This window comes from Octopus bimaculoides, chromosome 4 (genome assembly GCF_001194135.2).
Source record: "Octopus bimaculoides isolate UCB-OBI-ISO-001 chromosome 4, ASM119413v2, whole genome shotgun sequence".
NCBI classification, from domain to species: Eukaryota; Metazoa; Mollusca; class Cephalopoda; order Octopoda; family Octopodidae; genus Octopus; species Octopus bimaculoides.
The window spans coordinates 28,485,844-28,502,442 of NC_068984.1; the positions used below are offsets into that span (position 1 = coordinate 28,485,844).

At 31.8% G+C, this 16,599-nt stretch overlaps 1 protein-coding gene across 3 annotated transcripts in view; it reads right to left on the reverse strand.

Annotated features, from left to right (window-relative positions):
* Positions 1–2,391: 2,391 nt before the first annotated feature.
* LOC106882996 (lachesin) overlaps positions 2,392–16,599 on the reverse strand; it is a 360,914-nt gene continuing 346,706 nt past the window's right edge. For all 3 annotated transcript variants that reach the window (XM_052966996.1, XM_052966994.1, XM_052966995.1), the window contains exons 7-8: positions 8,412–8,573; positions 2,392–5,366 (exon numbers count right to left, since the gene is read on the reverse strand). In XM_052966996.1, the coding sequence (XP_052822956.1) occupies positions 5,263–5,366; positions 8,412–8,573 (266 nt within the window). In that variant the 3' untranslated portion in view covers positions 2,392–5,262. The remainder of the gene's footprint in view (positions 5,367–8,411; positions 8,574–16,599) is intronic.

The window sequence follows — 16,599 nt, forward strand, 5'->3', positions numbered from 1 at the left end:
TTTATGAACACATGCATATATATATAAATACATATATACACATACACATGCATATATCTATGTACACACACAGTTTTATATATATAATTACAATGGTGGAGTATCTGCACTTTTCAAAGATGAGGATTCACTTGCTTAATCAACTGAATTACCTCTTCCTGAATTAATATTAAGTGGCTGAAAGTTCCACATACATGCACACTATTAAAATAATTCACGGTCAGTATCAATGTGATACAGTATTTGACAAGGCTGTAGCTTTTGAATTTTGGGTACAATCCACCCAATAGGCTTTTACACTTTTGGTGTCTATCAAATTTTACTCACAAGGTATAGGTTGACCTGAAGCTACAGAAATATGACAATAGCTCCAGATATCATGTACTGGGATTGAAACTCTGGAACTTTGCAGTTGTGAAGTGAACTTTATAACCATTCAGTCATACTTGCACCTACAAATATATATATCTCAACCATATAAGCTGACAGTCTTGCCTCATATGTATGTTGTTCTTAGTACCAAGGTTTGTTTTTATTGTTATATTTATTAGTATGTAATTTATTTCAAAATATATATTATTTCATTATTCTCATTTTTTATAAGTGAATTTAATTTTTCATTGTATAGTTTGGTATGGTTGGTTTGTGAGTCGGTCATAGCTTGTTTCATATGTCTTGTTTATTGATTATATAACATACTTAAGCTGAATTGTGATTATTTGTATGTTTTAGTTTTTGACAATTTATGGTATTTTAGGAATAGGTATGTTCACAATTTGCGGTGAAGGTAGAAATATTTGAATTATATACTTCCAAACGGCAAAGGATATTTTTCTAAAATTGTTTGTCACCAATGGAAATAGTGATGCTGCTATTAGTTTGGAAACCAGATGAGAGGAATTCCTCAGCTGTATTAAAATTGGATTCCTTGGTATTATTAGCAACCATACACAAAAAAAAAAAAAATACTGTTATATGTATAATGTGGCTTGAACTCTGCATGCTGGCTTATCCTGAGATATGATTATAGACGAACAGTGTGGAGGATAGGAGTCAATTGTGGAACTGTTTACTGAGCTTCAAAACTTTTGGTAATGTATTGCACTTCCAGCAAGCTTTTAAATGTTTGTGTGTGTGTGTGTGTACGTATACACACATACACAGATACAACCATACACTCATATTTTAATGAAAAATATGGATGATGATGATGATTTTAATTCACACTTCCTTAGCAGTGTCACTCAGAGTATGGAATGTCATATTTTGTATAACAAACATAAGTATTAATTGGAGTGCTGAAAAGATTTATACTTTGAATTTGAAGCTGATGATTCCTGCTCTTGTGATTTCATTCTAGTGAACATACAAGGCAAGAAACCTGGATGGTGTATTGATGCAGTGAATCATTAGCCTTGAACCAATATTTAAACTTTATTCCATATAAGAAGTACACTTTCTCCTTTACTTACACACACACACACAATATTTTTTCTTGAAATGTAAGTATATATTCATATTATGTATTAACACATATACAATTATAATAATTCAAAATGATTTCTTTAAGACAATTTGAAAATTTTATGAAACAGAAATCAATTTTTTTTTTTTTTCTTAATTTATTTTAACTGATTACACCCGAATATTGAAATGTTTTCATTTCTTTCTTTTTGTTTTTGGATGAATTGAAACAATAGTAACTAAAGACATTTAAACAGATTGATTGTCATCCAATGAAAGAAGACCATATCTTTAAATGACATTGATTTTTAAACACTTATATTCAATAGTTTATAAAATAGTTCCATAGCATTTTCATCATTTATCATCTCTAACTTATTTTAACAATAACAAACCAGTGAATTATAACAAACAAAACAATAACTGGCAGAGATATCAACCAACAGCTACCTTGAAGATCAACTGCCATGGTAAGATATAAAGATTCAGGAAGTAGAGAAGCAAAGATATGCAAATTTAATTTCCTTTTTCTGATAGGAGTTTTGGAGAAATAAGTTTGCAAATGAAGTGCTAAATTTTGTTAGGGTTTATAATTCTATGTATTTTACAGACATTCCACAAATGATTTGTAATTTAAGTGCCTTTTACATGAAATACTTGACATGTATATCTTAAAGTCTATTTTGCAAATATTTATGAAATGCAAGGAACTTGTTTCATTTTAATCTCCACATCTATTGGATATATTTTTGCAGTTTATATATGTCAAAGCATTTCATTACTTTAATCTACCACGGGACTGTTACTGACAACTATATGTAGCCAAAGCACCCTTTAGAATCAACAAGTACTGATTTAGGAAAAGAGAGCGAGAGATTGAAGAAAAAGCATTCATCATAAGGCAGAAAGAAAGGAAATATATGTCTATTGTTTCATAAGGAGTGTTAAGCATGACAAACCTTTATTTACTAAATTTAATAAAAAATACATATTTATAGTATGTTATAATATATTTCTCCTATAAAAACAACAAAATACATCAGATGTCTGGTATGTTGAAGGAGTTTAATAAACCTTAATGGTCAGCATTTATTTGATTTGTTATTGCTGTCAGATATCTAACTGTGAAACTTCATTTATGGAAGGAATTATGATAATATTATGTGAACATTTAGATACAAAAATAGAGAAAGAAGGAAAGAAATATAAGGCAGAAACAAAAATAAACATAAAATCTAGTTTCCCAGCATTTCTAAAATGCTGCCACTCTTCTGTTATCTTTTTTTCTTCTTCTTTTTTGTTTTTTTACATAGTTTACAGTGGCTCAACATAACACAAGGAAAAATTGCCTGATGTATAGAAACCTAACAAATCAACTACAACAAAATATTTGTTAATTAAAAGCCACTTATACTTAGTTCAGAGATAAAATATGACTATGAGGGGCAAAAAGAAAAAGATGGGACTCAGCCAGTTACTTGTATTCAAATAAGTTGTGGCAGGAATATCTGGTCATTCCATAAGTAACATTCCTTTTATTTATTTATCTTTTTTTTTGGTTTTATTTCATGCACTTTTATTTACATGAAACAATAAGAAATATTATCAAATAACCCTATATGGCAACTCATGATATGACCTGATACATTTGGAGAATGACAGGCAGGCAGACAGAAATTAAGTGAGAAAGAATTTATGGATTTTGAATATGAAAAAAAAAAAAAAAAATGTATCAAAGCCATTTTTCCTTAATATATTTTCATGCAAATAAACATTTCAAGCAAATTATCAAGCACATTTCTTGGATGTTGATCAGATATTTCCATGTTACTCATAAGTGATAGGTGTTCATTTTCTTTTAGTATTTATGTAGATTTTCTTTTCTTTATGTTGAACAAAAATAAAACAAAACAAAAATAAATGAACAAAAAATAATTCCAAAGTGGAAGTTTTTATGACTATCATCCAGTCATATACATAGTGTTAAATTTGTCTTTATTTTAATTGTAGTCAAATATTTCTCAAAGGTTATTGCCATCAAATTGTCCAAATCAAGTTACCAGTGAAAGTAAATGTTGAATATGCTTATGTGTGTCTGCATATTACACAAGTAAACTTATGTAAGAGTGTATGTGTATGGATACCTGTAATAATATTGCACTTCAAGACCAAAATCATCACATACAAAATGCAACAGTAATATACCATTCCAGTTTGTTAGGTAATATTTTTCTCTCCCATATTTAAGAAGCACTTTACTCCAATTTGCTTGTTCTTATTTATTCTTTTCATTATTTTTCTATTTCTCGGTTGTTAGAATTCCATTCTCTTGTATAACAGAAATGGATTTTTAAAAAAAACAAAAAAAGAAAGCATTATATTATTTTTCATCATTATCAACACCTTCAATGCCGATGTTGTCATTGTCATCAGCATCGTTGCTAACATTATCCCTTTATTATGAAGAATAAAAAGAAAATTTTAGCATCTGTGAAGAAGCTAACGACTTTTCTGTAGTGTTCTGAGTTGGTTGAAGTTTCAACAATTCTTTAGATATATCCATCCAAGGACATCTGCTAGGAATATCTGTGAGTGGGTGTGTGCATGTAATGTATGTTTATATATAATTCTACATTGTATATGTATATATATATATATATATATACACATATACATACATAGACATGTATGTGAATATTGCTATACGCTCATACATTAATACATCACACACACACGCACATGCATATATACATGTCACACATGCACATACAACCACACCCATACATATTTATATACATACACACAATTATATATACAAAAAAACACAAAACAGAATACTCATGTAGTTCATGAGACCATTATTGATTTATTTATTCTGTTTCACAGCGATATATTAAGCATTAGCATGCAATCTTTCTCTCGCTCGCTGTCTCTCATTCTTTTTATTTTGCTCTTTCTCTCTCCCACCTTGCCTCTCATTTATATATATATATATATATCATATATATATATATGTGTGTGTGTGTATATATATATATATATATGATGAATTTTAAATGTTAATATTATTGCTGATTATTCTTAATCTCCCTTCTCATTACACAGCTCTTATTCTTGTAATTGCTGTAGAATTTAATATTCAAATTTTCATAGTGTTTTGGAATGAATGAACACTGCAACTTCTCATTCTCCTTATAATCTAATTATTATTATTATAGTATCTTTGGCAACTCTACATTGTATAAACAATATTTGGTATTTAGATACTCTTCAGAAACAGGTGTTTTATGTTCTATTGTCTAGCTGCTGTGTGTTCCATTTTCCTACTTTGTTTATAGTTGTGTTTGTGGATGATAGTGTTGTTGTTTGTTAATATTGCCATGGCAACTTTCACAATTGCTTAATTATTGAAACTGATAGAAAGTTTGCTCGCTGACCATTATTTACTTTCTGCTTTGTGTGATGAGATTTACTTATTTTCACTTTAATAATATTATCATTATTATTATGATTATCGTTACTATTATTGTTATTGTTGGTGTATATGTTGTGTTGTTATTATTATCATAGAAATTCATGCTTAGTTTTAAATTTTTTCCTGTTCGTAAATTGTATTTTTGTGTTGGCAAAAGCAAAATTGATTTGTTCTTCATGGGAGGAAAAACAAAATTTAAAAAAAAAAATGTAAAAGTCCATTACTTTCTTGTATTTAGACTTTGAGTGGCGGCAGCAGCAGTAGCAGCAGCAACATTTAAAAATCCAGTTGTTTAATAAAATGTACAAGCTGAAAAAATTGCATCACACTCCAGAGAGTAACTCAAGAATTGGCAATATGGTAATCAGAATTAAAATGGACGATGGCACTGTGTATAGAGAGGTTGCAGTATCTGTATAATGTCCTTCTGAAAATAGAAATAGAAAAATAATGAACAGAAATATATCAAAGGGAAAATTTAAATGCTATATTGCATTTTTTTTTACTGTTATCATCATAATTTCATTATCATTTTTTGTTTGTCAACATGGAGAGTTGCATTCAAAATATTTGAACAGTTTCCTTTTAGATTTCAGGGGAGGCATAAAATATCCTTCTAGCTTAAAAATCTTGTTCTTTTGAAGCTATTCAATATCATTTGCCTCCCTAACTAGCAGAGTAAACAGACTCTGATACTTCTATTGAAGGAAGTGAAAGTATGATCTTATGTAAATATGATAAGAATCAGACTCCAGGCAATTGTGTTTCTATGTTAAATCCATAATAGAAAATTAAAAACAACTGCACTATTAGCACTACTGCCAACAATGCCTATATTACTAACAACATAACTAATAAAAATACTATTAGCAAAATTTCAAAAGACTTATATCAATAGCAAATTAGGAATAATCTCTTTGCATAGATACCAAGCAGATGGATAGTGCTTAATCTAAGTAACTTGTCCTGAAAGATAAAGGAAATGTAACTAAATGTTCTTGGATATAACTGGATAGAGCTGTCCTGAAAGATAAAGGAAACAGAACTATGTTCTTGGATATAGTTGCATAGAGTCTTAAGATAATTGAAAGGAAAGCTATCATGTGATGTATCATCTGCGTCATTTTAAGTTCCTTCCACTAAAAGATAATTGACAAAAAAAAAAAAAACACACACACAAAGATCTGCAGAGTTATCACATGTGGGAATGGGGAGGGAAAACGAATGACATTCTTAAGATAAGAACAAGAAACCTTACGGTATGTAAAAGATACAGACCTTTTTCATTGTGGATAACCATGTTCAAAGAAAAACAAAAGTAATTCAGCACACAGGTGGCTAACTTTTTGTGTCACTTTTATGATAATAACAGTTAAAATTACTAGGGATGTAATTGGCTGATAAACTTTAGCTGGAAGTTTTCTTCAAAAGCAAAATAAATGATGAGTGTAATCAGCAGGTTTCTCAAAAGACAACTAATCTAGTTTTAAAGAAGAGAGATTAACTTTCTTAAGGACACACTGGATTAAAACAAGGAAGGGTAAATTGGAAGATAGGAAACTTATATGCTTCCTAGGTGGAGGGAAACTAAAAGGAAAAAAATTGTAAAACAAACAACTGCCAGCAGAATTGCCTGTAGGTGGTGACCAAAGCACTTTTTGACAAAAATATACAATGTAGTCAGAGTACACAAATAAAGTCAGGTGATGGGACATAGAAGAATACTTTTCTTCATATAGATACACAAACCAACTATTTAACCCCCATGTAGCAACTCAATCTTCATTTATAATATATATATAATGTGAAGAAACAAAAGACCTGGCAATTCCATCCTTACACATAACTCTGATTAGAGATGGATTTAAAGGGCAATTATATATGATAGATTGAAAAATTTATTAATACACAGACATTTAAAAAAAAATCTATAAGTAAATAAATGTATTAAAAATATATATGTATAAGGTAATAGATTTGAAAGAATCTCCGGATTCAGACATAAAAATGTTAAAACATGTATGTATAGTTAAAAATATTGGAGAAAGTCTGAAGTGGTGATGGAAACAAACTAAAATATGCAATGAGTGAAGTTAAAATTCAGACTTTCTTCAATATTTTTACCTATACATACATATTTTAACGTTTTTAATGTCTGAATCCAGAGATTCTTGAAAATCTATTACTTTACACATACATTTTTAATAGATTTATTTACTTATAAACTTTTTTTCAAAAATTTCTGCATATTAATAAATTTTTAATCTATCATGTATAGTTGTCCTTTAAATCCATTTCTAATCGGAGTCATGTTTGTGGATTGAATTACCAGGTCTTTTGTTTCTTCACATTACATATTTATATCTTTCATCTCAAGTTGCTCTTGAGCACTTCTAGGTCCAAACCTCTATATTGTGAGAGAATTTCTAATCAATCTTCTTTCTCTAAACAATTATATATACACACACACACATACACCTTCTATTTGTTGAGCCTGGTAGAAGGGGCAGTGCTCATGAAATTTGCCAGCCTGCTAAGATCAGTGCACTTGATGCTGTTAATGTGCCATTTCAACTGTTGAGATCAATGCCTGCAGGAAGACATGAGCAGGGTAAAGTTTTCAGAGAGCTAATGTTCTAGGGAAGGTCTTGCCACTCTCAACTGAGGTAACTGTAAGAAACAAAGGTGATGAGAGATGAGGTACAAGACCATTCACCTCTGAGAAACAGAGGCCCTTATAGTAGTGACATTGAAAGACAGAAAGAAAAGACAGCATGCTTGTGGGTCAGAGGCTGAAGTTTGCCTGTTAGTGATTAAACACCAGTCAATCAAGTGGTTCTTCTCTAGATGCTGTCCAGGATATCTGTATATATAACAATAGCACCATCTCAGATTTGTAAGTAGTACTCCATTGAAGGTATCACTTCAACCTTCTTGAGTTCTGAAATATTTTCTGGATCTGTAGAGAAGGGTCAGCTTTTTAGATGCAGTCCTAGTTGTACAAAGGATGTGCTTTCTCCAGGAGAGAACCCTGGTAATAATGAAAACCAGCAAGTGATTTGCCCAAGTGCAACTCATGTTTAGTGGGGAATGGATGCAGTGATGTTGTCTTGATACGAGTTAAGCATAATGTATTTTTGCTGTTAAATGTAATAAGGGAAGCTCTCAAGGTCTCCATGATGCACGTGAATGATGCATGGGGAGGAATGAAAGGTGGGCTGATGAATGCAGTGGCAAGTAGGTCCAATTATTTTCAAGAAAATGCTACCCTCTCAAATGCTTGTTCCCACAAGACTTAATTAGCTTATTTTCAAATTTTTATTTGTGCAGATCTTCTAATAGTTTATTTTTTATTCTTAAAAGGTTTCAAAATGAACTCTTGTAGAAATGTGGTACACTTTTAAAACATTTTACTGAGATGAATCTGAAAGATGAATACAACAGAGTAAAATATGGTTTATTGTTCACTCACGTTCAATTCGAGAACTTCCACTTGCAAAGGGAGTTGTCTTAGTCTGATGGTTCCTCTGTGTTATAACAGGATATTGTGGATGTTTTCCAGGAATAAAGATTTCTCTGCCAGGTGTTCCTGAAGAACTGACTGTCGTAGATTTTGTGCTTGATATTCCAATTTCTGCAGGCAAAATATGTATTACAATTTGAAATTAAGGTATGTGTGTATGTACAATTAAGTGTTCTGGTTTTAATTAATTGAATTTACCTTTTTTTTGTGATTAGTAAACTAGAATTCTATGGAAATATGAATTTATATATTTCATGTTTATTCAGCATTTTCATATGTAATTACACTTTGCAAAGTTTGTATATGTTTACATTTTTTTGTATAAAAGTGAATAAAAAGTAAAATATCTGCCTTTAAAAAAAATAATACAAACATATTTAACATTCAAGCTTTGATTATCTATTACTGCAAAGACATAAAATTAAAAATGCAACTGGTGACATTAAATATCATAAAAAAAATTATATGATTTTTTACAGGTGACTTGAATAAATTAGTTGCAGGTTCTTTGGTAATTTCTGTCTTAGAATAAGGAAAACATTTTACATCAAATCTCAGCTTTGACTTAACAACAACAGAAAATATTTACTACACAAGATTGTTATTAATAAGAATGGAATGATTCTTGAAGAAATGTCTGAAACAAAGGTGAAATAGTTATTTCTGTTCACATCACTTCTATTAAAGATATTCCATTCTTATCAATAACAATCTTGCATGCAGTACACCAACACATTACATTTGTGAATAGATATATCATCATAATTTAATGTTCGTTGTCCATGCTGGCATGGGTTGGACAGTTTTACTGGGCTGGTACACTGGAAGGCTGCACCAAACTCCAATATAAATGTGTACTTATATACATAAAAATACAAATATATCTGAGTGCATCTAGGTATCTTTGGATTAACACTACTTGGGCAGTAATAAGATTTGTTAAAGTCACAATTAAACGAGATGTGCTGCATTTCAATGGCTTGATGTGCAAAGATCATCTTGATGCTAAATCTTATTTTTCCTAATTAAGATGTATCCACTGGTCTTCGCACATCAAACTACTGAAATGCAGAACATATTGTTTATCTGTGACTTCAACAAATGTTACTGCCACCCAAGTGCTGTCAATTTGAAGATTTTCAACCCTCACTCCACACAAACATATAGACGATGGGCTTCCATATAAATTCTGCCCACGCTTGTTTGCTCAAGACACACAAAGAAATTGTGAGGTGAACTTTTTAACCCCACAAGAAGATAGATGTTTTCGTATAGTTATGCTTCATCAGTTATTCACACTGAATCCATTACTTATAGCTTACTAAGAAGTGCTATTTTTATGTGTAAATGGCAAATGGTAAATTTGCTGACATGTGCAAAGGTTTGGCAAGTCTAATGATGTCACTGATTGCCTATCCTAATGTGTTGTTACATACATTGTCTACAAAGAAAATTCCTCCTCCAAGACAGTTAATGCAATGAAGATATTTTCAATTTCCAGTGTGTATGAAACTGTATACACATAATTATTTTAATCATTGTTGTTAAGAGAGTTTTAATTGATCAATTACAACTTGAAAAAGCATTGCACATGCCAGCAAATCTAGTTTTTGCAGTTTTTAGTGGGATATGAATAATGGATTCCGTGCCTGTGATTGATGAAGTCTACTCAGAAACATAGGTTTTACACTCCAATGACATTATTCCTAGTGCAGCTCAGAGTATTTTCATATACACTGTCTGTGAGGAGGATACCCCACCCCCAGTGACAGTTATTGCAGTGAAGATCTTTCTGAGATTGCATGTACATGTGATGTTAAAATACAAATGTACATAGCTTAATTTTAACCATTGCTGCTTAGTGAGCCTTTAATTAATATATAATACTGAAATAAAAAAGATAATCTCCATAGAATCTTGGTTATTAATTCTAACCAACTATAAGACATATTATACCAATTTTCTTAGATAGCTGAATGATAATAACCAATGATACTTTGAAATTGACTGGTTAGAATTTAAAAGAGTATTCATTTTTAAAAACTCTGAAGGCCTATGTTAATATTGATGAAACAAACTTACAGTATTTTTACCTATGTTTGATTAATTATATTAGTAGACTACCACCTGACTGGCCTTCGTGAGGGTGACATGTAAAAGCACCCACTACACTCTGAGTGGTTGGCGTTAGGAAGGGCATCCAGCTGTAGAAACTCTGCCAAATCAGATTGGAGCCTGGTGTAGCCATCTGGTTTCACCAGTCCTCAGTCAAATCGTCCAACCCATGCTAGCATGGGAAGTGGACGTTAAACGATAATGATGATGATGACTTTCTTAGATAACATCAAACTAACTGTGCTAAAGTGCTCCTTCAAAAATGTCAAATATTTATTCTCTTCCTAACAGTCAAAATGTTTCAGTTTTTGTATTCATTAGCTTGGAGTAGGGCTTGTATGTTTGCTTTTACCCCTTCAAGATAGACTATTATTTACCATCATCCATCTTGTTACTTTAATAACCATCATTATTAATGTAGGTTGTGTAGCTTATCTGCTCCGACAAATGTCTCTAATAATACACCAATTTTTAATTTCATTCACACTCAGTTTGCTATTCAATTGCATGTGGTTTCATACCAAGGGCATCATTCATTTCCATTCCATGTCTATAGAAACACATTGATCTTGCTTCCATATGGTAATTAATTCACTCTAAGTCCCAAATAAATATCATAACAGACAGGCCATTTAAAATATTGGTTGATTTTAGAGATTCAGCAAAATTTCTCAACAATACAATAAGCAATTATTTATTGGACTATGGCACCTTGAAACTAAAATTCAAAATTTATTTCTCTAGCTTTAAACATCTTGCACAGATTTGGAAACTGCTATTTAATCAATGCTGCCTGTATGAATCAGGAAAAAAAAGAGACAATGTTTCTTCTTCCCCTCCCTCTTAGTAATCTTAAACCTAAAATCAATTTCTTTCTCTCTCATACAGATTACAAAGTAGATGTAAGCAGATGGAACACAAGTAATTATTCCTCTGAATATTATGGTAAGAAAGGAAAAACCAAAAAAAAAAAAAACTAAGTGTTTAGAAAAATATTATTCAAATTATTATTTTAAAATTCAAGAAAAATACAAGGAATGTGTTATAGCAATTATAGCTGAAGGGAAATTGTCAGCTGATATGTGATGTATCTTAGTCACTATACACCCAGTTGCACAAAGACACACTGATGCACACGCACATGCATATTAACACCCACTGTAATAAAAATCAAGTCACAAAATCATATAAACTTTTATATCATATTGCAGTTTGAAGTTATAAGTTATTCAACTGCAGCAGCCTATGGAGAAACACAGCTGTGTTTGATATAGATTGACTGAGGGAAAATATTATTAGAAATAAAGCTAAAATGGATCATGATTTACTTCAATATTGGTCAGACCAATATTTACATTCTTTATTGAAAGTTTGTTGAAATGGATTCATAAATTGGCTTTTAGGTAAAACTCTTCCCAATATTTTGGGAGTGAATTTTGTTTCAATAAAGTTGAGCTTTCCACTTATTTAAGATGGTTTCTCTACAAATCTATATAATTCAAGCATTGGCTGAAATGACTGAGAATTTTAAGATTATTATCATTATGGCAAAATTGTTAGCCCACAGGGCAAACTGCTTAGTGGTATTTCAGCACCTTTACATTTTGAGTACAAATTCTGCTGAAGTCAACTTTGCTTTTCATCCTTTTGGGGTTGATAAAATAAATACCAGTTAGGCACTGGGGTCAATGTAATTGACTAACCCCCTTTTCAAACTTGCTGGTCTTGGGCCAAAATTTGAAATCATCATCATTATTATATTTATTATTATTATTATTTATTTATTAAGGTAGCAAGCTGGCAGAATCATCAGCATGCTGGATGATATGCTAAGTGGTATTTTGTCCATCAGCATGTTCTAAGTTCATATTCTGCCAAGGTTGACTTTGCCTTTCATCCTTTTGGGGGTTGATAAATAAAGTACCATTGAAACACTGGGGTCAATGTAACTGACTAGTCCCCTCCCACAAAATTTCAGGCCTTATGCCTATAGTAGAAAGGATTATTATTATTGTTGATTTAAAACATTATTACTGTTACTATAAAAGGTAGCAAGCAAGAATGTATTTGTTTCGACTCTTTACATTTTGAGTTCAAATCTCACAGAAGTCAACCTACTTTTCCCCCTGCCTAGGATAAGTAAAATGAAATACCAGTAAAGTACTGTGGTTGATGGTTTCAACTAACCCACTCCCCTGAATTCCAGGTGTTGTGTTTCTATGTTAGAAAGTAATATTACTATTGTAATGACAATAATAATTTAGAATTAGACTGAATATTAGAGAATGGAAAAACTGTAACAATAATAAATGCAAACTTATTCAATTATTCACTGAGAAGTCAAACTTTGAAACAAATGTGGAGATTATATAAGTGATGCATATAACATTTGTTGTCAACTTGTGGGAGGAATAACAATAAATTCAAAGAAGTATATAAAAATGAAATAGAAAAAAAAACAATTACAAATAAAAGAAAAGACACATTACCATAGAAAGTTTTAGAGATATTCAAAAGCCTTTAAAATGGAAAAGTTCTTGAGTTAATTTTTTTAAAGCAGATTTGGATAGAGAAACATATCTTCCTTGGGTACTCTATACAGGCAGCTACTACAACCAGATTTGAATCAGTACTAATTTTGCAGTGAGAAAGAGAAAATGTGACTATGTATATAAGTAGCTGAAAAATGAAAACTCAGAAGGATAACATATGATATCACAACAAAGTGTGTTTTGAGCTTGATTAGAATCTGTATAGAACATATTGATTATGGTTCTCTTGTTTCTAGCATGTAATGAAAAGGGGCCTGAAAAACCAGCTTATTATCAAAATACAACAAAATTTATCAAAAGTACAAGAACCTGAAAATTGAAATAATTAATGTGGCATATGAATACAGGCAATACTATTTACAATTGCTGCTTTATGCATGATAGAAAGGAACATGTACAAGCTTATTGAAATATCCATAAGCTAAAAATAGCATTACTATGCATAGTGCACATTCTGTGCTGAACTTTCTCAACATAATAACAGAATTTATGATATAGAGTATGCATTTTTATACAAGACTCCAATCTCAATAAAATAATACCTTACAAAAGCCAAAACCAATCAAAAGAAACAAACAACAAAGCACTGTAAATATAGTTCCAAAACAACTTGCGCAACATAACATCCACTCTAACACAAATGCGATTGACCAAACCACTGGTATTAGAACTAAAAAATATTGATATCTTATTACCAATTAATAAAGGGTACAGGCCTAAAAGGTTTTTTGATTTACTTGAAATAGAAGCTAAATCTTCAAATTTCACTCTGTTATGTTGAAACAATAAGAAAACATATTACATAATATAATCAGGTTGGCAATAACCAAGAAATGGTCTGGTGAAAGAGATGACTTGGTGCTAAACAACAACACTGTGATATACCTACAAGGGAAAAGGTGCATGAAATGATGAAATGATATAATAATAATGATTTCATCTGAGAAAGATAGCAAAAATGATATAGTAATTTCTGATTTAGGCACAAGCTAAGCAAATTTGAAGGAAAGTGAGGTAGTCAGTATCATCAAACCCAGTTTTTGACTGGAAGGATGATAACTGAAGTTTAACTCAGCAAGATTTGAATCCAGAGCAAATGCCACAAGGTGTATGTCTCAATGATCTAACAATTCTGCCAGCTGCACTCACAAACAACAAAATCTTCACTTTGCAGGCATGACCTTCTAGGTTCAATGAGGATAAGTGCAAAACTTTTCTGTAAATAAATAATTCTATATGATAAAATCTTAATTCTCAGTAGTATGCTACCTTGTAATATGGGACACTTTAAACCTCTAATTCTCAGGTAGAAGAACATGTGTTGCAACCCTTTGGGTTTGCATATATATATGTGTGTGTGGAAAGTGGACATTAAATGATGATGATATATACATATACACATAAATACTAGCAAAAACACCCATCCTTTGGACAGTTTAAGTTGTTTTGGTGGTATGTTTTCATCAAATAATTGAACTACCGGGAGGGTTTATGAGCCATATGGAAGTCTACGTTTCCGATTAACCTAGGAATGGAAAATCAAATTGAAGGCTGGTTATTGTGGAGGTTGTTGCACTTTAATGATCATAGAACATATAAGTTTGTAAGCGATGCAAATTGGAGCTACTGAAGTGTTTTGGGAGTAGATTACAAATAATGACTACAAAATGTGATTGTTTTACATGAAAGCGAAATTTCTTGTCAGAAACAGCCACATAAATGGTGTACTGAAATTGAAGGAAGACATTGAAACTTCCCCTCTGTGAGTTTATTTTTTTCAGCAGCAAAGGGAGCTATTTTTTCGGAGAGATAAGCTGACAAAAGCCCCTTTATTCTGTCTTCCTACATAGCCTGCACATAAACTAACAGCAAATGCTCATAAATTTAAATTGGTATGGAGCTTTCTGAAAGATACGTACAGCTTTCACCAGTGGAAGCAAAACTCTTATTTAAAGGTTGATTCTTTGGGACGAATCATATGTGATTGTTTGAAAAAGGCTAGAAAGACAATGTTAAAACATATTTGAAACAATGGACAAGAGTCGAAATATCATGATGGATGGATAAATAAGCATCCTTAAAGTGAAACAACGCATTGGGAGGTAAACAAAGGTATCAACAAATAGAAGAGAGGGAAGGGAATATCACTTTTCAAGTAACTCAGAATAGATAAAGGTAAGCCTGCCAAAGTTTAATGCAGTTAAATATGGAGATTAAGATTGTTTGTTATTGGATATTCATCATGTACAGTGTTCCTAGTCAATTTAATCACCGTGGCAGGTGGATGGTTGAAATAAATAAATAGACAAATCCTTTCACTTTTATATAAGGGAAACAGAGATAGAGATGGAGAGAGAAACTTATAGTTAGAAAGCAATACAATGGGTCAGGCAGAGACACCTCAATGACAGTGATAAAGATTCAACCGGACTCCAAACACATGTTAATAAAATTTATCATTATATACTGGGAAAAGACAGTCTAAAGAAAGAACCTTTGTTTCTCTTCCCTTAGACTTGGCCAGAATAAAACACGACAAAATTCCCCACACTTTATGTACTTACCTTAATCCAAAAACTAACCCAAGTAAGCTGTTTTCATACAATGTAAACAAACTTAACATTCAAAAATTTCCTATATTTGATATTTTCAGCAAACTACAAAATTGCATACAAATGAAACGTTCATTCAAATTCAATATACAGAGCTTGTATTATGAGAGAAATGCAGTTGGATGTAGAGATCTAGTCATATTCACTCAACCATATGTTGATCCTTTGACAATGGTTATATTCACTCAACCACATGCTGATCGAACGAAAGACATCTTTTATGTGCAGTACACTGACAGTAATATATTTCAGTCAGAGACCACCTAAATTTCAGTTAAATCCTATCTAATCACAAGTCTTCAAGGTTCTCTAGGAGCTGAGTTAATCACATGTTAACAAACCAATGCCATCTTGTAATATAGTTTCTCAGGTAATGTGTGTGAGTGAATATATAAATATAGTTCGAATTGACAGAAAACACGACAAAGACAGGTGAGAGAACAATAACCAGGTGTATATGTATATACATTTATATGCATATATATATATACATTTATATGCACACATATCATCATCATCATCGTCGTTTAACGTCCGCTTTCCATGCTAGCATGGGTTGGACGATTTGACTGAGGACTGGTGAAACCGGATGGCAACACCAGGCTCCAGTCTGATTTGGCAGAGTTTCTACAGCTGGATGCCCTTCCTAACGCCAACCACTCAGAGAGTGTAGTGGGTGCTTTTACGTGTCACCCGCACGAAAACGGCCACGCTTGCAATGGTGTCTTTTATGTGCCACCTGCACAAGCCAGTCCAGGGGCACTGGCAACGATCTTGCTCGAAAATCCTACAGGAGCCAGTCAGGCGGTACTGGCAACGGCCACGCTCAAAATGGTGCATCTCATGTGCCACCCGCAC